The sequence below is a fragment of the Rhinolophus ferrumequinum genome, chromosome 11 (assembly GCF_004115265.2).
Source record: "Rhinolophus ferrumequinum isolate MPI-CBG mRhiFer1 chromosome 11, mRhiFer1_v1.p, whole genome shotgun sequence".
Classification (NCBI taxonomy): domain Eukaryota; kingdom Metazoa; phylum Chordata; class Mammalia; order Chiroptera; family Rhinolophidae; genus Rhinolophus; species Rhinolophus ferrumequinum.
Genome location: NC_046294.1, coordinates 88,057,636 through 88,082,073, shown reverse-complemented (window position 1 = coordinate 88,082,073; position 24,438 = coordinate 88,057,636). Strand labels below are relative to the sequence as shown.

At 36.6% G+C, this 24,438-nt stretch overlaps 1 protein-coding gene across 5 annotated transcripts in view; it reads left to right on the top strand.

Annotated features, from left to right (window-relative positions):
* DDX6 (DEAD-box helicase 6) overlaps nt 1-23,438 on the top strand; it is a 33,137-nt gene extending 9,699 nt beyond the window's left edge. For 4 of the 5 annotated variants that reach the window (XM_033119421.1, XM_033119419.1, XM_033119420.1 and 1 more), the window contains exons 5-14: nt 6,230-6,359; nt 7,214-7,360; nt 9,295-9,389; nt 10,699-10,821; nt 11,308-11,436; nt 12,649-12,765; nt 14,009-14,072; nt 16,903-17,004; nt 17,531-17,713; nt 19,101-23,438. In XM_033119421.1, the coding sequence (XP_032975312.1) occupies nt 6,230-6,359; nt 7,214-7,360; nt 9,295-9,389; nt 10,699-10,821; nt 11,308-11,436; nt 12,649-12,765; nt 14,009-14,072; nt 16,903-17,004; nt 17,531-17,706 (1,083 nt within the window). In that variant the 3' untranslated portion in view covers nt 17,707-17,713; nt 19,101-23,438. Of the gene's footprint in view, nt 1-6,229; nt 6,360-7,213; nt 7,361-9,294; nt 9,390-10,698; nt 10,822-11,307; nt 11,437-12,648; nt 12,766-14,008; nt 14,073-16,902; nt 17,005-17,530; nt 17,738-19,100 lie in introns of all 5 variants that reach the window. The other variant, XM_033119423.1, reaches the window with a different exon arrangement.
* The last annotated feature ends 1,000 nt before the right edge of the window (nt 23,439-24,438 follow it).

The following is a 24,438-nucleotide window of genomic DNA, read 5'->3' as shown; positions in this document are numbered from 1 at the left end:
AAAAAGTACAGTAAAAGACACATTGCCATTAATTCCCCTCAAAATATCTCCCTCGCTTTGATCACGTTTATCCCATTGTTCTTGGCCACTTTCTGAAGCCGTTCCAGAAGTCCTCTTTTGTGAGTGTCTTTATGAGCATTTAAGAAACAATGTGCGTAGAAAATGGCCTGAGAAACGGGCAAACAGTTTCATCCTCCATCATGACAATGCTCCATGTTACATACTGTTTCTGGTATGCGGCAATTTCTGTCAAATAAAAACATTATGGTGTGTCCTTATCCACCTTGTTCGCCGAATCTGGCACCGTGCGACTTCTGGCTCTTCCCCAAAGTCAAAATGACCATGAAGGTAAACATTTTGAATCGATTCAGGACCTCAAGGCAGCCATGACAGCACAACTAAGGTCACTCACAAGAGAGCACTTCCAGAACTTCAGAAAGTGGGAAGAACGATGGGATAAGTGTGTTTGAAGTGAGGGGGAATGTTTTGAGGGAGATTAATGACAAATGTGTCTTACTGTAATGTTTTTAATTGAAACAGTCACTGTATTTTTTGATCACACCTTGTATGTAAGCACGTACATGCATACACAGACATACACGTAGACATAAACATGCATTGTACATACATCTTTGATAAACATGTCTGCTGTCTTCATGTAAGTTAAAACTGTTGAATCCAAGCTGTATTAAGGACAAACCCTGTTAAATCACTGAGCACTTTTCCATTGAGCATAAACAATTACTGAGTGACCTTTAGAAAGTGTTAGAACATGGGATGTGATGAACAAGGCAGATAGGGTTCCTATTCTTATAGTCTAGTAGAAAGGACAGCTAATTTTACAGGTACTTTCAATATAATATAATGGGCCCCTTCTTGTCGAAAATGGCACATATACGTAGCCATTAGGGGAAGATGAAACAACCTGGAAGAAGTGATCCATATTCTAAGCAGAATAGGGATAGTGATTACCTAGGGGGGAAAGTGTGCCTTTGTGGACAAACTGAAAGAAGTTTATTATGGCTGGAGAAAGTATCAAGATAAGGTTATACGTCATCAGATAGGCAATTTGAGTGTAGATATTGAAAAGTTTAGTAATCTACAATGTAGTTCATGTTAATTTTATCTGTAAGAATGAAAAGTTTTATGAGAGCTCTTCTGTAGGGTCTGTATCATTCAACTTTGTATTTCTAGTATTTAGCAAGGTATATGCAGGAAATAGGCCCTCAAATGTTTGATTGTATTTAGAATGCTTTGATGAAATTATGGTGAACTTAGTCGAGAGAACTGTTTAAACACACTAGCTTTGCAGTCAGATTGCCGAGGTTGAAGTTAATTATTTGAGATACCTCTCTAAGCCTTGGTGTCCTGACATATAAAATTGATACAATAGTATATGCCATAGGGCTGTTGTGGCTAAGTGAGGTGATTCATGTTAGTATGCTTAATACAGTGCCTACATGATAAAGGCTCAAAAATGTTATGGGTTATTCCATGTAATAGTTTTATCAAAAAAGGAGGTTGGTTCCTTTGGCAGACTTAATGGACTGTTTCTCACCTTTGTATTAAAATTTAAAATTGAATTTGTTACTTGTGCTTTCAGTGTTAGTATAGCATATCATGGAGGCAGTTAATTCTCTAACCACTTGGTCAAAGTATTATTTTAGATAACTGAGATTACCATTGCCTTTTTTCTTCACTATTGTTTTTGCCTGAGAATCTGTGGAAAGTACAATAATTTGTTTCTTAGAATTATTCAGTGTAACAAAGTGTAAGTATTAGGATTTTAGAACCAAAAAGAAATGTAGAAGTCCTCTAGTAAAATCCATCCTCATGATTGCTGCCTTCTATTCGTTCTGTTCTTATCTACCCTCTCTCCTTACTTGCTTTCTTGTTTTGTTTTTTCCCCTGAAATGTTTTCTATTGTATTTAGTTTTATCTGGAATTTTTTCACAAATATAAAAGCCTTCTTGGACAGATGGGTGTCATCTACATTTGAATATTTTGTAAGAGATGGAACTTATTTGCAATTTGGCTATAAGATTATTGAAAAATGAGGAACTTAAATTATCTCCTCTCAAAAGATTTCACACTAACAGGCTGGGTCCAGGTATACTACAGGTGTCTCCTACATATTTTTCTTTGGTGCTGCCATCTGTGACTCTAGTTCTAGCTCTGATGAATACTGTGCCCAGCAGCATAACTTGCCATTCTAAAGACAGAGCTTTATAGAAACACAGATTTCTTTGGAGTGCATGAGAACCTACTGTTTTATTCTGCTTAGCATCTTGAAAAGTTATATTAACTTTGAGATGATTGAGAGGTAACAGGTCCTGTTGCTTCCAGACTGTACACTACAACTTTTGAAGAATTTTTAGATAAGAAGGTGATGAAATGGCAGGTAGACCATTATTGAGGGAAACATGGAAGTTCCTTACTGTTGACAACAAAATTCCATACTGGGTCAAGAATCTCAAATTACTTTGAGAAATTATTTTGCCAACCAAATCTAATAAGGATTTAATAGTTTATTATTTATAGTTAGGAATTATAGCATTCTTTATCCTTTTGTAAAACATTCTTCTTGTTAACATGGAATTATTATGGTAAAATAATTATTTTTCTGAATGCTCAAAAAATTTTTAAATGCATTTCCCCATTGATTACTGGGGGTAAATTGGGGTATGTTCCTTATGTTAGAGAGATTATTTTTGAAATTACTACCTTCCATTTCCTTTTTTCTAGGTAGCAGTAGATATCTGTGACAACCATTTCTACCTCCTCCACAGTACCCATATTTTTTCCCCCCTGAAATTTAGATTCTTCAACTCACGTGGCTTAAGGAAGTAAAAAGCAGCAGCTACTCTAAAAGCAGCCAGTTTGGCGATTTTGAGCTTTTTTAGTGCCATACTTTTGTAAAGTGGCTCTCAGTACTGGGATATTGGGAAGTATACCATTCTTTATAGGCAACAGAAACCAACATGGGCTAACTTAAGCAAAAGGAAGTTCATTGGAAGACTATTAGGAGTTCAGAAGATTAAGGAGAAGTCTGGAGAAATACACTTGGAATTAATTGCCCAAGAACTGAGGAAGCTGAAGATCTTTAGGAAGCTGTAAGATGTTAAAGGATGCACTATCAAAATTTAAAATCTTAGAAGGGAGCATTCAGCTGGCCTGGCTTCAGTCAGTGTCTATCATTTGGCTGAGGAGAGGTTGGCTAGACTATTCATTGGGGTGGAGGAGATGCAGTTCCTCAGAAGGAGGTGAGGGAGCTACTAAGAAAGGGAAATGGGTACTAGGGTAACCAAAACACATCAAATGATCAATCCCTAGACCTTAATGTAGAACATAGACTTAAAGAGTTAAAAAAGGTGGCAGAATCACAGGTTGGGTTATATTGTGATATCAGTCACATATCACACAATTCACACATATAAAGTATACAATTCAGTGGGGTTTTAGTGTGTTCACAGTTGTGCAACCATTGCTACACTCAATTTTAGAACATTTTCATCACCCCAAAAAAACTCATTTAGGGAGTTACTCCTTAGCCCTAAGCAGCTACTAACCTACTTTCTGTCTATGGATTTGCCTATTCTGGATATTCTCTATAAATGAAATTATGCAACATTATGATCTCTTGTGGCTGGCTACTTTGATTTAGCATAGTTTTTTTAGGGTTCATCCATGTTTTCACATGTATCACTACTTGATTCCTTTTTGTTGTAGAATAATATTCCATTGTATGGCTGTGTGCCACGTTTGGTTTAGCCATTCATCAGTTGTAGAGTTGTTTCCAGTGTTAGCTGTTATGAATAATACTGCCGTGAGCATTCATGTACAAGTTTTGTGTGGAGATGTTTTCTTTTTTCTTGGGTATATATATCTAGGAGTAGAATTGCTGGTTCATATGGTAACACTGTTTAACCTTTTGAGGAACTGCTAGACTGTTTTCCAAAGTGGCTGCACATTCCCACTTAGGAGTGTATGAGGGTTCCAATTTCCCCACATCCTCACCTACATATTGTTACTTGCAGACCTAAGTTCAAATCCTGGTTCTAGCATTTCTTGCTTTGTGACCGTGGGCAAAATAATATCTCTGGAGATTGGTTTTGTCATTTGTAAAACAAAAAGTACCAGACTTGAAGAGATAATTATAAGGTATCTGCTTAGCACATAGTAAGTTTTTAAAGAATTTTTAGCTTCCTCCTTTTTCTTCTCCTTTGCAGCTTCCCATAATTTCCTCTTGGGTTTCAAAGCTGTCTGAGCCTGACTTGAATTCTCTTGTTTCATATTAACTTAATCTTCCTAGGAAACAGTGGTAAGAAACAATGTGGATGTGCTGAATTCCCTGACTGCTAATCATTATGGCCATTATACAGGGAGAAATATCAGTGCATCTTGTAGGCTAGGTTGCTTACTTTTTTTTGTTGTTTTTAAGGAATTCAGTTTTTTGGTTTTTTGGTGGAGGAGAATATAGGGGAACAGTGTGTTTCTCCAGGACCCATCAGCTCCAAGTCGTCGTCCTTCAATCTAGTTGTGGAGGGTGCAGCTCAGCTCCAAGTCCAGTCACATTTTCAATCTGGTTGCAGGGGGCACAGCCCACCATCCCGTGTGGGAATTGATCCTGTAACCTTGTTGTTGAGAGCTCGCATCTAACCAACTGAGCCATCCGGCCGACCCTAGGTTGCTTGCTTTGTTAAAGCCTTACCCTTAAACTGTTTCTGGAGAGCATAAGCCCTATCAAAGAACAGAGGAATAGAAGTCAACCTAACCCAGTGGCCTCAATCTAAACCAAAAGACAAACCCAAAACGGGAAATAGGATACTCCCTATCTAATTCTACCCTGCTCACTTCATTCACAAGTTTTGTAGTTTTGAAGGACGTGACTCAGAAAGTCATTGAAGACTTTGACGACCACCTAGCCTTTTTTCCCCCCACATTGAACTGAGTAGTGCAGGTAGTCTGTTCAAAAACCATAGAAGAGAACAACTGGAGATTAACAACAGAGCTGACTCAAAGTAGGAGGGAGGAAATTAAGACCAAACAGTCAAGGCCAAGGTTTTCTTCTTTGACTTTTTACCATAATAAGACTGTTTAATGCTGGTTTTTGGAACGAGATAATAGATTGTCACTGGACCGTTTTCAACAGCTGGCAGCTATGTTACTTTGACCGTGTGGAACCCATCTGACCCCTGAGATTGGAGTTCTAGGTAGAATGAGTGTCATGGTGGGAAATGGGAATCATGATGCTTATGACTTAGATATTTCTATGATAAAAGTTTTAAAATGCTATAGATAGCTCTTTTGGTCATTAGCTCAGGCATAGAACTCATTCTTACAGTGACTATGAGTCTCCTGGTTTATTTTCCCTTGGTTTTAGAAATTAAAATTTTTTACTTTAGAAATAAGTGTTCTCCTTTTTCCCTGTTTATACTTGTTCTGCCTTTTTAATTTGTCTCTGTGTTATGTGTATTTAATTTTTAAGTAATTGTTAGGAATCCTTTGCTATTGTCTAAGAAATTTGTCCTGAGTTAATAGGAAATGATGCTGTCTTCCACAAAACACACATGACAAAGGAAGCTAAATATGAAAATGAGGGTCACTCTCAGTGATGTGATCATGGATTGAGATAACTGAAATAGAATTGAGCCTCCATGTGAGCAGATTTCAGGACAGAGACATTGGCTGTGAGACAGACACATTGGAGGTTTTGTGTGATATAATATCACATAAAACCTGAGGTTAAACTTACCAGCCCATTTCTGCTTTGTACAAGGATAAGTTGTCCAAACTACAATTTTTCATTGTAAAATTGGCTTATTAGTCTTAAAATATCATATGCAGTCTTTCCTTTGTATTGTTTGTGCCATTTTTTCCTCCAGTTTTTAACTGTGAAATATCTTCTGCTTTTCTTCTGTGTCAGCCCAAGTTTCTCCTCTTTGTTGATGCTCACCTTCCTTAGCCATACACAGTTTCACACATACACACTTATACAGTTTTTATTGCATTGGGATATAATACGTGTTCTATGAGCAGTTTCAGTAAATACTGGTTGATTTATGATGGTGATGTTGACTATTCTTGCTAATTTACTTCGTTTCTACTTATTCTTGTAAAATGCAAATGTAAGGCACTTTAAAGCAATACCAAAGATATACCTTGTGTATTTTAGAGAATTTGCTTATGCCCTGTTTTTACTCACAAGTAACTTGCCTTGTGTTTTTAGGAGGAGAGCATTCCCATTGCTTTATCGGGTAGGGATATTTTAGCTAGAGCAAAAAATGGAACAGGCAAGAGCGGTGCCTACCTCATTCCCTTACTTGAACGGCTAGACCTGAAGAAGGACAATATACAAGGTTAGTTGTTTAAATTCTAAAAATGGTGGTTAATAACCATGAAGTTGTGTGGAAGATGTTACCATCTTCTTTTTGTCAGAATTTGCATAATCTGGAATGGTATACCCTTTCTTTTCGCAGTTTTTTGAAGACATTTGTAGTTTTCAAAGTAATTTTACATACTGCACAGTTTTGACAACGTTCCAGTGAGATAAGCAAAGTATTATTGCCTTATAGATAGGAAAGTTAAGATCTTGAGAAGTTAAATTATCTGACGTTACTACTTAAAAACTATGAATTTCTGTGGCAGCTGTGTGTAGTAAGTTCCTTGTAGAAACATGAACCTTTTCTCTTTAAAGCCTTGTGGTTTTGGAAGTTTAAGAGCTCAGGCAGTGGGGAAGAGTCAAATTTCTGTAGTTGTACCCACCATAAACTAATAGTTTTTACCTCTAATGCATTCTCTTAAATTCTCAGCTTTCTTGATCTATAATTATCATTCTTCCCCCCCTTTTTTTTCATATGATGTAAATGAACCTTGGTAGCAGGAGTTTCCTATTTGGGTGTTCAGAGTGTCTTACTGAAATATTAAACTTCAAGCCAATGGTTGCCAAGTCAAAGAACCATGTAAAAGTTTGTAACTAAGAATAGTACAAGACTTATAGAGTAATACTGTCGAGGAAGAGTCTTAATCTGGAACACTACTAGGTTCTTTTTAAGATTTACTCATTTGAGTTTTCAGAATTGGTTTGGCCTATTACGATTAACTTCTTAATATGTCTGAGTATCTAGATTGCAAGGGGCAGTATTTCTGTAGCTTCTTAAACTCTTAAAGTATATGTTTTTTTCTGTTTTCTCTGTTGCTTGATATTTTCCAGCAATGGTGATTGTTCCCACTAGAGAACTTGCTCTACAGGTCAGTCAAATTTGCATCCAGGTCAGCAAACACATGGGAGGGGCCAAAGTGATGGCAACCACAGGAGGAACCAATTTACGGGATGACATAATGAGGCTTGATGACACAGGTAGGAAATGACTGATATAAGGTGGCGTAGCTCTGAATATAATTTCACACACAGGTGTTTCCTTTCAGTAACTTATTAAAAATTGCTTTTAAGAATTAATAAACATTGCAGTAGAAAAATGAAGGAAGGAAATGAGGGTCTCATTTTAAGAAAACACCAAATTGATAGTAATTGAAACAATAATCTTACTAGTAATTTTTAAAAATGTAAATAAAATTAAAACAATAAATTGATACTGTGCTTATCTGATTGGCAAGGCCAAAAACATTAGTAACATAATGTGAGTTTGTGGAGAAATAGGCTATCTTTTGCAACATACATAAATTGACGCCCTCTGTGTAGTGGGAAAGTTGACATTATATTTTGAAATTATAAATGTATATTTTTAAGAATCCTTCCTGAAGAAATAATTGGGAAAATGCAAGGTTGTTTATTACAGTATGGTTTGTAGTACTGAAAAGTTAGAACAACCTAAATGTCAGACAGGAAGTTGGCTAAATACATTGTGGTATATATTTTGAGTGGAATCCCACACAGCCATTAAAGAGTGAAGCTGATCTTTATTTTTATGAAGAGTTCTCCGGGATACATTGAGTGAAAAAGATAAAACAGTAAGAATGAGATCCACTTATACAAAATTATACATAGAATTTAGAATTTTATGATTGTCATTAGATTAATTACTATATTCATACTGCACAGTTATTTAAAATGATTCTCTCATTTGATCCTTATAACAATCTTCTGAAGACCATTGCTGTAATTTAGAGACAAACTACTATATCAGAAGCTTAGTATGCCTTTGTTATTCATTAGGCATTGTCCTAAGATAAGGCGTTATCACCCTTATTTGGAGCATGTGATTTGGGAACCTGTACCCACCCCATGTAGAGATGAAACAAGCGTTTTCTACTCAACTTAAGGTGAAATGGAAATCCATTTCCCAAACACACATCTTTGCCTCTTTGTACTGCAGTAGTCTCCCCTTATCTGTAAGGGATGTGTTCCAAGACCCCTAGTTGATGCCTGAAACCATAGATAGTACTGAACCCTATAGTATATACAGTGTTTTCCTATACATACTTAATGGTAAAGGGTAATGTATAAATTAGGCCCAGTAAGAGATTAATAATAACAAAATAAAGTAATGTATTGTTATTAAGTTATATGAATGTGGTCCCTCTCTGTTCACGTCTACCACCCACAAATTTAATGCCTTTTCCATCTTAACTAAGCACTTACCATGTGCTGTGGCCATAACTTTCAGTTTGAGGTGCAACAGCAAAACTAACAAAAATTTCTTTTTCTTCACAATTTCACAGATAGATTTCCTCGTAGATTTTAGCAAACTCAGCATACAATTTTTGTCTTACTATGTTGAGAACTTTCACCTTTTCACTTAAAGGAGGCACTTTCCAGCTTCTGTTTGGCATATCCAAATTACTAGCATCTCCATTCCTGTGCTTTGGGTTGTTTAATTAAGTAAAATGTTACTTGAGCACAAGCACTGAGATACCACAATAGTCCATCTGACAACCTAGACAGCTAAGTGACTAACAGGCAGCAGGGTAGCAGATACACTAGATAAAGGGATGATTTACATACTGGGCAGGATGGAGCAGGAAGGTGTGGGATTTCATCATGTTACTCAGTACAATGCACAGTTTAAAGCTTATGAATTATTTCTGGAATTTTCTATTTAATATTTTCAGACTGCAATTGACCGTGGGTAAATGAAACCGTGGAAAGCAAAACTGTGGATAAAGAGGGACTACTGTATTCCTACCTCTACAGCAGTGTTTCTGATAATACATATATGTATTTTAAAAGGTTTATATGTATATATCTGTGTATATATAATATACATACACCTTTACTGTATCCTTTGTGTCCAAGCTAAAATTAATGAGAATATGTTTTCTAATCTTGTGTAGTGCATGTGGTGATAGCTACCCCTGGGAGAATCCTGGATCTTATCAAGAAAGGAGTTGCAAAGGTTGATCATGTCCAGATGATAGTATTGGATGAGGTAATGTCTCTTCATTTGGAAAGATACTATTCTGTATTATTCTGAGCTTTGTTTATAATTGTCAGTGAATGAAGCAAAAGTTCTTTGTGTTTATGAATTTCTGAAAAAATATGACTTTTGTCAGTTCAAACTAATTTGCTTATAAAACACACTTTGGCTTTTAAAGGCAATAGATGATAGGCATTTATAGGAATAGTTCAGCCTTATGTCTTTCCTAGGGATGTCAGATAGCTTGGGGTTTATTTTCATTTTTCAAGAGGAGTTGAGTATCCTAAAAGCTAAGTTCGTTCTGAGTCTTTCCATTCAGTGATACATCTTAAAAAGCATGTAATATATCTAACCCCTCATTTAGCAAATACTGTGTTTCCCTGAAAATAAGACCTAGCCAGACAGCTGTGATGCATCCTTTGGAGCAAAAATTTATGTAAGACCTGATCTCATATAAGACCTGATCTTAACAGTAAAACAAGACCCGGTCTTATATAAATTTTTGCTCCAAAAGACGCATTAGAGCTGATTGTCTGGCTAGGTTCCTTTTTTCGGGGAAACACGGTAGTATGCATTGTTTGTTTTTTTTTCAGTCTCTGTTACATGTGTTACCTCCACCAAAATTTCAATGTAATTTCCATGAAAGAGGCTGTATGATATAGTAGTTAAAAGTACAGGCTGCAGAATCCAACTACCTGGATTGAAATCTTGTCTCCTTCCCTTAACTAGCTATGTTTGGAAGTTAGTTACTTAACCAATACTTCAGATTACACAATTTTAAAATTAGGCTGTGTACTCACTGTAGTAACTACTTTATAGGATACCTATCTTACAGGGTTGTTGCAAAAATTAAATGGGAAAAAGAAACAGGTAGAGCACAGTGACTAAAGGTTATCTCGTTACTACACAAACAAAACTGATCTGAATCAGACCATGATTGACCTGATCTAGTTATCTAAAACGCAGACCATCTAGGAAAGTAACTTTATTTCAAAACATTAACACTGATATAACGTATATATAAAATACTAATAGAGCCCAAAGATACAGAACTGAGTAAGTTGTTAAGACACTTTGGTTGTGGGAACAAGGATTTTATATCTGTCTAGGGTTTTCCCCCCCCCAGAAGATGGATATTACAGACTTTCCCCCTTCTGGATCACTGGGACTGTGTCTTGGTTCTTTTGCACTATGCAGTGTTGTAGAGTACTTAACTGTTCACAACCAGGAACATTCCATGGATGCTCTTGGTGGATGATGCCTTATTAACCAAAGACCTTAGACATTATTTGTTTTTAAAATTGTCTTCTTTATACTGCAGGCAGATAAGTTGCTGTCACAGGATTTTGTGCAGATAATGGAGGATATTATTCTCACGCTACCTAAAAACAGACAGATTTTATTATATTCTGCTACTTTCCCTCTTAGTGTACAGAAGTTCATGGTGAGTATAAATCTGTACTTGGAAGCAGTGCCATCCTGTTGCCTATGGGTATACCTTTATCCATAATTGCATCTTCTTATCAGTCTATGCTGATTATTTCAAGTTTTTGGCTTTTCAGCTGATCAGTTAAGGTTGGTTGTGCATAACTGATTTTTTTAAAAGCTATAATAGTAATTTGATAAAATTCTTCATTGTTCACTTAGCTTTTGGTGTCAGGCTGACGTAGCCATTGATGCTACCTAAATTATTATAGCATAATCTTATGTACAAAGTACAAAATAGTAATTTAGCTACATGTCTGAATATTAGATCTGTCATGGTAATTTATTTCTCTTCCATGACAGATTATGTATACTTATTTTGAAGAGAGTCATATCCCTTAAAGCAAGAGTTTATCAGATAGTTGTATAGGAGATACCTTGAGTTTAAGAGATACACTCTGCTTTCACTTAAGTATAAGACTCTTTTTTTTTTTTTTTCTCCCAGAATTCTCATTTGCAGAAACCCTATGAGATTAACCTGATGGAGGAACTAACTTTGAAGGGAGTAACCCAGTACTACGCATATGTAACTGAGCGCCAAAAAGTACACTGCCTCAACACACTTTTCTCCAGGGTAAGTAAGAAGCTTCAGCTTCTGAACATCCATTACTTAACCCCAATAAAAGACAATTGTACCAGTTTTCCTACCATTTTCAGTATTTGAAAAAGTCCATAGCTTTTCCTAAAAGGCAGTTGCAGTTGATCTGAAGTTGATACTGTATGATTGATGAGTCACAGGCACTTTTAATTCTAAAATAATTTGACCATAATTGCAGTCAGTCCTCATTATTTGCAGTAATTATAGTCCTCATTATTTATAGATTCTGTATTTGCAGACTCACCTACTTGCCAAAATTTATTTATAACCACAAAATCAATAGTTGTGTGCTTTTGAAGTCATTTGTGGACATGTAGTGCATGATGAAAATTTTGAATCATTCTGCATATTCCCAGCCTTCGTGTTTCAGCTCTCACACCATATACCAAAGTTCTTTTCATGGTCTGTTTGATACCACATTTTTTGCATTTTCGTGCCTTTTTTGCTGATTTTTCACTGTTTAAAATGACCCCTAAGCATAGTGCTGAAGTGCTGTCCAGTACACCTAAGTGCAAGAAGACTGATGTGCCTTGCAGAAAAATGTGTATCACATCAACTTTGTGCAGGCATGAGTTACAGTGCTGTTGGTCATGAGTAAATAAGGTGTCTTTAAACAATAACACACATAAAACAAACATCTATTGATTCATTGTTGAAAAACTTACATGTATGACCGGAGGCTCACAGTAACTACCCAGTATTTCTCCTAGGAGCAGTGGTTCTGTGTTCACTAATTCAGTGTTTGCAACAACTTTGTAGAACATAACTATTGCAAATAATGAGAATCAGCTGTGTTTTACTCTTGATGGCAATCAATCATGTGCCCTTATGAAATATACATTTTTTTTTAATATAGTGTTCAACATCTTTTTATTATTTTTTTTAAGGAGGGCACAGCTCATAATGGCCCATGCGGGGATCAAACCAGCAACCTTGGTGTTATTAGCACCATGCTCTAACCAACTGAGCTAACCAGCCACCCTGAAATACACTCTTTTACAATAAAACTTAACAAATTATTACCTGCATCTATGAAGTAAATGAATAGTATTTACAGTTCTGATAGTTTTGCATCTCTTTCATATCTTAGATTCTAAGTCATAGACTATGTTGGTTTGCCAGTGTTTTCAAGATGTGCAAAATAAATGAAGGTTATTTCTTTTTCATGTCTTTTTTTTCTGTGCTCAGCTTCAGATAAACCAGTCGATCATTTTCTGTAACTCCTCTCAGCGAGTTGAATTGCTAGCCAAGAAGATTTCTCAACTGGGTTATTCTTGCTTCTATATCCATGCTAAAATGAGGCAGGTGAGTTTAAAACTAGAACAGCTTTTAAAAAAATCTTTTTCTAAGTATTTCTTGGATTTCATTTTAATGCTCCTCCAAATGACCTGAGTTTAAGAATAAATTATTGCTTAGTAGGGGAAGAACCCTTCATTTTAACATCTTGTGGGTTCAGTTTTTTAACTATAAAATAGGGGTAGTACATATTCTTACCTCACAAAGTTGTTAGGAAGATTGAGATAATATACAAATGGAGTAGTACTTTGTAAAGCATGATGCTAATGTGAGATTTTATTCCCTTCCCCTTGTAATCTCTAGATTTACACTATTTAACACAATAACCACTAGCCAGGTCATGTGGCAATTTAAATAAGTTAAAAATTAAATTTAGTTTCTCAGTCACACTAACCACATTTCAAGGGCCAAATTACATGTTATTAGCAGCTACAGTTTTGGAAAGTACAGATACAGAACATTTCCATCATTGTGGAAAGTTCTATTGGACAATACTGCCCTAGATTTTCAATGTATCTGTACCTCATCAGCCCAAATATTTTTTTCTTTATTATTTGTTTTAAAAGGATGGAATTTTTTTGTGTGTGCTAACTATAATTGAAATTTCGTGGAAAGAAAGCAGTTTCTACCAATGTAACAGGTTAAGAACTTAGATTAGTTGGCTCACATTTGGTTTTCAAAGAAGCTTGGTGTCAGGGATCATGTAGGCATCTAATACTAGAAATTATCACAGGAAATGAATGTGTTGTTGTGCTGAAGAGAATATTTTAAAATGGAGGAATGTTGCACTGAAAAGATAAGCCAGTTTGCCAGATGCTAGGTTTATCACTTCTAGAGTCATTGTGTGTTTTTATTTTTGATTTTTAATTGGAAGGTAGTTATTTTTAGCTATTGCATATAATTACTAAAAAGGTAAATAAATAGATGTTTTGGTCATGCCAAACTCAACATCTGTTTGAAACATCTTAAAAGTATATATACAGAAACTTGGTGAAAATTGTCATTTATAATCTACTCCAGCAAAAAATATAAATAGCTTTAAGAGTCAAGATAAATGATAGATGTGCATAGATGTCTATTAGTTGCTTATTCCCATGAGAAACCAATTTATGGTGAATTTTTTTACCTTTTAAATTTATGTGTATTGAATTGGCTCATCTCATTTGTGTAAATAAATTTTGTATAGGAGAAATAGTGAAAAATTTGGGGCTGTATGTATGAGTTTTAATCAAACACATTGCTTTGTTCCTAGGAACATCGAAATCGTGTGTTTCATGATTTCCGAAATGGCTTATGCCGCAATCTTGTTTGCACTGGTAAGTATTTTCTATTTCCTTTATCCATTGTTTTTCTCCCGAGTTCTTGCTCTCCTTTCTCTGTTCCATATTATGCAGCAGCAGAGCCTGTAATGACATAGTCTGGGTCTCCCTACTACTATTTCTCGAATTTCTGAAGTTTGAGAATGAGCTGTAGTTAACTCCTGAAATTAGGTTCTGTATCTGAAACTGCAGAAGACTCGTTTTGGCACTCAACCTCATCTACCTTCTAAACCAATTTGGGGATTTGTGTGTTGTCTGAATAGTTTTAACACATAGGAATGGATTATATATGGCATACGCAAAATGAATTATATTGAGAAACCATCTACGTTTGGAAATTGTTTATTGTGGCCTTTTTATTTTTTGCTGGAAGCAGACTAGTCTATGTTATATTTCACTATGTGAAGAAAATCACTGGGGAAGCAGCAGCTGGACAATCAGATCAAACAAAGCAAATGGATTCAGTATCCTCCCATCTGTACACAGCGAATATAATCTTAGTATTGGTATGAGGTTAATAATCTAAACAAGGTTCTGGGTAAAGAGAAGAACATGGATTTTATTTTTTTTAATTGAGGTATCCACACACAGGTCAATAAATCATAAGCATATTATTTGATGAATTTTTGCATGTTTACACATTCATATAATCAACATCCAGATTAAGATTTAGAATATTTCAAAATTTGAATTTTTAAAAATGTTGCTCTAGAAATTTCAAATACTTCTCAAAAAGGGGACTATCACATATCTTGCGTACTTCCAGTTTATCTTGTTTCTTTAGCCTTACATTTGAAAGGACAGTTAATACAACTGTGAATTAATGCATTTATGTTTACTTTTATCAATAGTTCTGAACTTTAAATATATTGAGGTAATCAAAATATAAAATATTTGATTTAGTGGAAAGAATACTACAGTCCTAGAATTTTAAGCTAAGGGTCCAAGTCCTACCTACTTTTTTTTTTTTTTTAACCTTTAATCATGACCTTGGGCAAGTTACAGTTTTATGCCATTTTTTATTTGTAAAATGGGATGCTTTAAACTGAATTCTAAACAAATATCTTATAGTTTATTCGAAAATATGTATTAATCTACTGTTTATATCTTACTGGTAAGGCTTCCGGTCAGTAGTAGACTACATTAGTTAAGTTTTGGGGAAGTCAAATTACATGCAGATTTTTGACTGTGCAGGAGTTAGCGCCTCTAACCCCTATGTTGTTCAAGCATCAGTTGTAGAAATTAATCATAAATTTTCATAGAAGGGGGAAGTAACTAACTAGGGAAGTAATTAGCTGAGTTTATCTGAGAATAGATGGAGTTTTAAGGCTTCATAAGCTGAATACATTTCAGATTTGTAGAAGAGGGGATTTTAAGTTAGGGAACTGGTATAAAAAAGTGATCCATAGAGGGCTAAGAAGGTATGTTCAAGAAAAGATAAGTGGATGAGTTTGGTAGAAGAAGGTTTGAGGAGATGTGTTAGAAAAAGTATGTTAAGACCAAAATACAGAGAGGAGGACCTTGAATGTCAATTTTAAATTTTACTTGGAGGCAGTTTAAAGCAATGAGTTACAAGTTCAAAGCAGTATTTTAGAAATACTATTCTGACCATCATGGATTATTTTCTTGGAGTGTGGAGCTGATAGAATCAGAGAAACCTACAGTGTTTCCCCGAAAATAAGGCCTAGCCGGACAATCAGCTATAAGACCCGGTCTTATTTTACTATAAGACCGGGTCTTATATTAATTTTTGCTCCAAAAGACGCATTAGAGCTGATTGTCCATCTAGGTCTTATTTTTGGGGAAACGGTAGTTATTAGGCTATTATTTCTATTTGTAGTTTTCAGCACCTAATGAGCATAGTAATTGTGAGACTAGAAAAGAGTAGAAGGGATGGCCTTGCATGTTAGTTTACTCCAGACCTATTACAAATCATTTAGCAGAATGGGATGAATGAATTCTAAACAAAACGTAAGTGATAACTGCTGGTGTATTACCTCGATTTTTGAAGTATTCTAAGTTACACAGCATATGTTTTTTAAATAATTTACTATTTAATCTTAAATACTAAAAAATAGACTAAAGAGGGGTGGCGGGTAGCTCAGTTGGTTAGAGCGCGAGTTCTGAACAACAGGGTTGCCAGTTCAATTCCCGCATGGGCCAGTGAGCTCTGCCCTCCACAACTAGATTGAGGACAACGACCTGGAGCTGATGGGCCCTGGAGAAGCACATTGTTCCCCAATATTCCCCAATAAAATTTATTTAAAAAAAAATAGACTAAAGAAAATTCCTAATTATTCCTGAGACTCATTTATGAATTTATAGTTTACCGGTTATCTTAATCTCTTCCTGCATTTGCAATTATCTTAGACCATTTTCTAAAACTTTTCTTAGGGAACTGCGAAAAGGTAACTTGTGAGCAGGAAGTTATTTATGATAATGTACACGAAAGGTAGTGTCAGTAATTTGCAAATGCATTTGAAATAATGAAGTGGATAAACTTAGGTTAACTACTAGAAATACAGAGGGTGCCAAAAAAATGCATACAGATTTTAAGAAAGGAAAACTATTAAAATTGTAATACTCTCGACTTCGGCAATTACAAGAGATGCCCAAAGTGGTTACCATCAGCGTCCACACACTTCTGATTACAGTGAACTGCTTGAGCAACGTTGACCAAAGTGTCCACTTGTGTACATTATTTTGGCACTCCTGGTAGATGTTAGAGTATTAATGGTATCGAGAAGCATGTTTTTAAATGCTTAAAATTGCTTAAGTGCTTAAAAATTGAAAGGTATAATGGAGATTTTTTTGTTGTTTTTTAAAGATTTGTTTACCCGAGGTATTGATATACAAGCTGTGAATGTGGTAATAAACTTTGACTTTCCAAAGCTAGCAGAGACCTATCTCCATCGTATTGGAAGATCAGGTGAGGAAAAGTAAAGGTGATGCTCTTTGTGGAAGTTTTTTGAGAAGTTTAATCATTAAATTTTGTTCCTGTGTGAAATAGAGTGTGGTACTGAAGAGAACAGTGAATTAAAACTAATTTAGTTGTTTGATATTTAAGACTAATTTCTAGTTCTTCCAGAACACTTACTAAGAAAAGTTAAATAATTACCATATGCTTAATTTGAGATAAATTCACAAAGGAGAACCTAGCTTTTCTCATTAGATGATGTATGTAACTACTGTTCAGTACAGGTATTTTTGGCAACTTTTGACACAAACATCCATTTTGTCATTTGAAGAAGGTGAACTAGAGTACTATTTGGGGCTGTGAAATCTGAAGTTTTGTGGAGTAATGTGTATAAAGGAGACCAGAAAAAGTGGTTTCATATACCCAGAATGGCACTGGACAAAAACAGTCCTGTATGGTTTTGACACAGACTTGCACGTGCACATTAATTCTCATATTTAAATAATTTTATTATTAATTAAAAAATGTTTTCCATTAGGTCGCTTTGGTCATCTTGGCTTAGCCATCAACTTGATCACATATGATGATCGCTTCAACCTGAAAAGTATTGAGGAGCAGCTGGGAACAGAAATTAAACCTATCCCAAGCAACATTGACAAGAGCCTATATGTGGCAGAATATCACAGCGAGCCTGTAGAAGATGAGAAACCTTAACAAGCATGTGCGTACCCTACAGAATAGCTAAGTAAGCATAATGTTTATAGAAAGGAAAGCAATCAAGATGATCTTTCCTGGGGGAAATTTGATATCCCACCATACATAATAGAAACATAGGGTAAAACACTTGTTGGCATAAATGACAGTAAACGGGAAGTATCTCTTGGGTGAAGTTGGGGTCTCATAGGAGAATCCATAAATGCTGTTCTTGAATGCAGTCTTCCTAAGTAATGTGCTATGTGAACAGTACCGAGACAAATTTAGACTTCTAAAATAATGATAGCAAAGAGAATCTTTTTCAGTAATTTTGAATGTAAAACTATTTTGTTCTTTTTCTTTATTTTTCAGTCATCTCTCTGTTAGCATTCACTCTTGATTTTTAATGGGTACCTCAATAAATCAGGTTAAATTACCTGTAATACCTTATTCTCAAAGTGTAGTCAGGTTATGAGGATAACTTTTTTTTTTTAAGCTCCCTCTGGTTTTTCTCACCATCTAATTATTTCGTCTTTTGGTGACTATTGGGCTGTGGTAAAAATGCTTAAAACAAGGCTCAACATAAAGGAATGTAGACCATTTCGGAATTTGCGACATGATGGTTTCCAAATTAGCAATGAACATTTTACCTATTGTTTTTAGATTTTTCAAATTACTCTTTTTCATTCTAACCTTCTCCCCCCCCCCCCCCCCCCCGCAATTTAAATGTCAAACAAAATCCTTAGACGAAACTAGCCAGTGTTTGCTAGTATATTGGCAGGCTACTTACTGAGTTCGTCTAAGGTTAAAAGAAGTTTTTTGATTTTAATTGTTGTGAATGAGTTCTATCTGTTATTAGAACTTTCTCTCCCCCCCTTTTCCTGCCTCCCACCCTACTCTGGTTCAAGCCGTTGTTTTTCAGTCTAGTTGTGTAGGACACAGCTCCCTGGCCCATGCTGGTATTATGAGCCTTGCACTCCCCCCAGCTGAGGCAGTTGGTCGCCGGTTGCTGGTTGGCCACAGCCTTTGCCAGTTGCTGGCCGCTCATGGCGGCACACAGCAGCCTGCGGCAGCTCATGGCAGCCCAGCTCCAGGGAGAGCTGTTGTTCACAATCTTAGCTGTAGAGGGTGCAGCTCACTGGCCCATGTGGGAATTGAACCAACGACCTCCATGTTAGGAGCACAGAGCTCCAACCACCTGAGCCACAGGGCCAGCCCTGTTACTAGAACTTCAGGCTCTCATTCTGTTTCTAAAATGCCTAGCAAAAATTCCTTAATCCTGCATGGATTCTGCAATAGTTGAAATGCTCAGTAAAGGATAATACAGAGCATTTGGGAAAGGGATTGTGAAAACCTATATTCCCTAGTTCATACTGCTTTCACACATGTTAATTTTAGGTTTCTTCTTTCTTTAGGCTTTGACAAACTGCAAAAGGCTCATTTGGATCTGTGACATTGTTTTTTTTGGGGCGATGCTCTTCTCTTTGTGGGGTTTTCATTTTGTTTATTTTGAAACTATGAAGAGTTCAGACATTTTTTTCTTTTTTTTAACTGGTGAAGAGAAAAAAGCTGAAAAGAAGGAGTTTACCTTTTTTGTTCCACTTGTTTGCACTGTGTGCTGACTGAACATTAGTTGCACTAACTGCTAGTTTTAAAAAATTTCCTGGGAAAGGGGGACAAGGAAGGAGGAAAAAGAAGAGAAGGAGAGAAACCCTAAAAAGAGAAGAATCTTAATGAACACACAAGCTTGTCTACAATTTCAAAATTCTCCAACAGGTGACTCTTGAGTGCATTTCAACTTCTCCCTGATTACTCATCGGTTTTTTAAGCCTGAAGAGCTTATTACTTATTTGTGCGAAGTGCCTTATGCTATGAGACCATTCAGAATATCATCTTTTAGACACAGCCCAAGGAATCAACAATAATAATTCTTTCCTTTTTCTTCTTAAAATTTTTGTCTTTTCATTTTGGTTTCAAGTTGGTCTCTCTCTTCTTTTTCTACCCAATACTCAAGCCCAGGGCTGGAAGATGAAACGTATTAGTAATGTTAAACACCATTTTCTTTTTCTTTATGTGGAGGAGTTGATATGCAACTGCAGTCCATCCGCACTGTAAATACATGTATTTAAAAAAAAAAACAATCCCAAGTAAAAATTTCTTCTGGGCTGAGTAGATGCAACATCTTCGCTCCCAAAGGAAAGAGCAGTCTATCATTGCAGGAGCCATATGACAAGCCTTTGTGCTCTATAACAGAACACTAAAGACTGGTTTACATACGCCTGCCTACATTAGCAGTTATGGCACTTGATGTGTAGACATGTCAGCCTTGACCCTCTTTCCTCTCTGGCAGAGCGTGTCCCGTAGAAAATTGGGTGTGTATACGTGTATAAACTTTGTAAATAAGTTTTTTTCTGAGTTCGTGTGTATATATGTGTGTGTGTGTACGTGTATATATGTGTGTGTGTATATATATGTACACACACACACACACACGATTTTTTTTTTTTTTGGATGAAGGTTGCTGGGATTAAGGGGATTTGAATGATTATGGGAGCAGCTAAAGATGAGAGGGGCTCAGTTTTCCGCAACACTAAATTTCTTACTGTAGAGAGCAGACCTCTATGGGGACCCTATGTTGGAAAGGGACCCAGAAGTCTGGGATTCACTGTTTGCTGCTACACTGTCTCATCTAGTACTTTTGGAGGAGGTCTGTCAGAGGGAGCAAGGAAGCTTCAAAAACCTATAATTTAAGGTGTTATTTTTGAGAAGCTCTCTCTGATTTTGCTTCTTCCCCCTTTTTAAAAGTTGGAGGAACTTTTGAAGCTCAGCAAAAGGGAACAAAAATTAATCTGCCTTGCAGTGTGGAAATTTGATTGAATGGCAGTGTCTGAGCAGTGTAGGTATAAAAGCATGGATTTGCATTTCAGAATATTAGCCAGTACCAGCTTTGGTAACCTTAGCAGTTAGGGGGCTTGCTTTCTGTGGATCACCTGTACTGTGTAAGTGTGTTGCCCTCTGCCTACCTTTCTACATAAACTTGCAGGAATGGGCAACCCCTGAGAGGTGATAACTTTTGTGCTGCAGAAAGCTGCTTGCCATCCTCTTTGTGACAAGAATTGTCATTTTGCATTGTAAATTGCTGGCAGATGCTCTACAGTGAATAGTGTTGCTTTAAATTGTGCCCCTCCCAACATGCTTGATGTTTGGCCTGATCTCCAGGCAAAAGGAATGAGATGAATCAAAACCAGTGAACTTTTTTTTTTTTTAATGTTTTTAATTCCCTTTTAACCCAGTGTACTAGGTCAATCAGGAGGCATCTAGGGTAAAAAAAAAAAAAAGGCAAAAAAATAAAATTTAAAAAAATTTTGATTTCCATATTCCATTGTTTTTCAAAGCCCTAAAATATTATAAGGTAAGTCCTGCATATGCTTTCATGCTTAATTCATCTGGATGAAAAAATAAATTATTCAAAGTTGCTTTTTTTTGACTGTCTAGTTCTAAGCAAAAACTATTTGTGACTCACCCAAAATTCCTTGAGGATCAAAATCCTCCAGATGCCTCCTGATCAGACATAGCCCTGACTCCTTACGAACTGTAGCAGGAGCTGCACAGTACAACCCAAAAAAGAATAAGCTCATTTATTTGGTATCCAAGCCACATAGGTTCTATCCAGCCAGTTGGCTACTACATTCAAGCCCTAATTAAGAAAGAACTTTTTTCCTGGGAGAGGTGGGGGTGGGGGGAGGGAAATTAAAAGGCATCAACTTTTGACCAAAAAAAAATCTTGCCCTTGTACTGATGCAGCTCTCTTTTTCCCCCACCTCTGGCAAGATAAGAGGGATCATTATAGAAGAAAGGCTCATAAATGCAATTTTGTATCTAGCTAGAGAGTGGGTGACTAAACAAACAGCAGCAGTCCTTTGCAGTCCTCTTTGCCATCCTCAGACTGCCGTCTGCTCGGTGCCACATGCCTGTGGGTCCCTCTGAAAGCACAGACTTTAAATTGAAAGTATTACTGAAGTATATAGCCTCTGATGAGGAGTGGCACTTAAACTGGGACACCACTAGTGGACAGTCGCATACAGGCAGCTGTCCAGTTTTGGCGCTTGACTCTTGAATAGTAATTGTTAAATGGAAAGATGCTCTAAGTACTAGGTCAAAGCCTAGTCTTTTTTTTTTTTTTTTAATCCCTTCACAATAAGGAACATTTGTTACTATTGGAAATTGTTTTTGTATTCTTCCAGTATTGGGTGTTTAAGTAATGGTAATATTTTTCCAGTGGTTCATTTGGTTGAAAACTATTCCCTATTAATATTTAAATAACGTCCAGCTCGTGGTTTAGCCTGTGGTTGTGTAGTTGTGTAATAGGTTATGGACTGTTACACACCTTGCTGCTTCTGGGCCTATTTTTGTCTTTCTATTCCCATACATTCCAATGGAGAAACTTTCTTGCTTTTCCCTCAGGAATGGAATAAATTTATTCCAAAATGATCTTCCATGGGAAGGAGTAAGGGAGAAGGTAACCTAACATGTCTCAAAATTATTTTCAAGTTGGCCCTACATCATAAAATGGGTTGGCCCCAAAGGCTGGGGGGAGGGGGGAGGCAACTGGTTATCAATATATTTTCAGAATGAGATGGGAGCATCTTTCCTTACCATGTGCTTTGTGTTTGACACCATCATGCTTCGGTTAGAACCAGACAACTCAGCACAAAGCCTTGAGTGTAAAATGTTGGAATCAAAACATCTCATTCTGATCATTGGTTTAATTATTTTTCTTTTTTTTTTAAATAGGGGTGGGAGGGAGGTTACTGTGCCCCAAAAGGGAGGGTGTCTGCTTTAGGATTTAGAAACACTTGGGAAGCTCATAACCTCGCCAGAAACTGCTGTTAGGCACACTCCTGACCTTATAGATGAGTAACAAAAGATAAATTATTGGGAATTAAGCCATGATATTTTAATTTGCTTTTTTCAGCGTTCTGTGTATCTTAAAAATTGTTATAGTGAGTCATTTTCTGTCAGAATACCTTTTTCAAAATACTGGCCTCGGGGGAGCCGAAGTCAACTTGGTGAATTTAAGTGGACTTTGGTGAACTTGTAGTTCTACTTTATATCCTTAAAGATAGTTTTTAAAAAGTCCCAAAGAAAATCCACTCTCGTGATCAAAAAAACTCATCTTTGGGGTAAAGAGTTAAGTGTCCAAAGGTTATAACAGTTTATGAGGTCAGAGGGAGCTAGCCTGGCACCGACTCAGCCCCTCCACAGCTGAGCTGATTCCAACAGAAGTGTATTTAAATTCTCCAGTAGACAGGACTGGGCAGGGCAGGGGAGGGGGGAGGGGTTGGGTTATTAAGATACAGGCTACTGTATTTTAACCAATGGTTGGGCGGGCGGGGGTGCCTGGAGAAAACAAAGTCACTTCCCTTTTTTGAAACAAAACTAAAACTTGAAAAAAAAATTGTTCAATAAAAATGGGATAGAATTTCAATGTCCCTAGACACAAGGGACCAGTTCCACTGAGAAGTTAACAGTGGGGACTCAAAATTTTGAAAACATTTAGGGAAAGGGAAAATTGGCTTTCTGTTAATTGGCAAATGTTCCAGTGGGGCTCTGTTTTTGTTGGGATGTGTTATGTTATATGTACATGGACCAGAGTCTGCTGAGTTTAGAAAAGATGGTTGATAAAATCTTGACTTTTTTTTGTTTGTTTATTTTGTTAATTTATCTCAATAAAAGCCCACTGGAACTCCAAATGTGTGTATGTGTGTGGTGTGTCCTTAGCAGGCTATGCTGTTTAGGAATCCTTGCGTTTGAGAGTATTTTACTGAAGTAATTCATACTGCAGTGAAGCAATAAGACATTCTCAACACTACCCCTATTGAGCCCAGTTGAGATCACATCCGCATTTCACTTTCCTCAGTTTTTATAGCCTAAACAACCGAGAGAATCATTTAGAAAGGATGTTAGTCCACAGTATGTCCAGGGGGGTTATCTAGTTATCCCCTCCCAGAAGAATTTTTCAGATGTTTCAGAAATAACATGACCACAAAAAATTACTTAGGAATAAATTTGTATGCTGAGAACTACAAAACACAAATCAAAAGACCTATAAATGGAGAAATTCAGACACAAAGCTGAACACTCACCCCCACTATACAAAAGAAATAGGTATAAAATACGCAAGACAATCTAATTATAGAGCACAATCTGCCTCTGGATGTTTCTCCTTGGGGTCACTCTCCAAAGATTGGCCTGTGTGAACAGCGTAAACATTCTCTCTGTTGTCTGGCTTCCAGTTGGGTTTGCTCACGAGGTATTCCACCCCAGGAAATCAGAGGGAGAGGAGAGGAAGGTCAGAGTTGGTATTCCTCCAATTCTCTCCCTGCAAGATTGCCTCTAGCTCCTTTGTCCCTCAACTGAAGATCTCTGGTTGAGTCCTTGTGACTCCTTCCATTTTCTGGTAACTGTCCCCTCCCCTTGGTAGTTTTCCCCTACACCCACACCTTTGTAAGTAGGCCATATGTAAACAAACGCAGATTTCTCTATTACAAGTGTGCCTTTTTGTTGGGACCAGAAGTAACTGCAGGAAACAGATTCTTAAACGGAGATTCTGGGATTGGGTTAGTTACATTTGATGAGCTAGCTCAAAGATAACCCCATGGGGGTTTGTGCAGGGTAGGCAGGGGATGGGATATGAATAATTTATGACATACAGGGTTAATTCAAACTTTCACTGGTGAATCCATAAAGGAA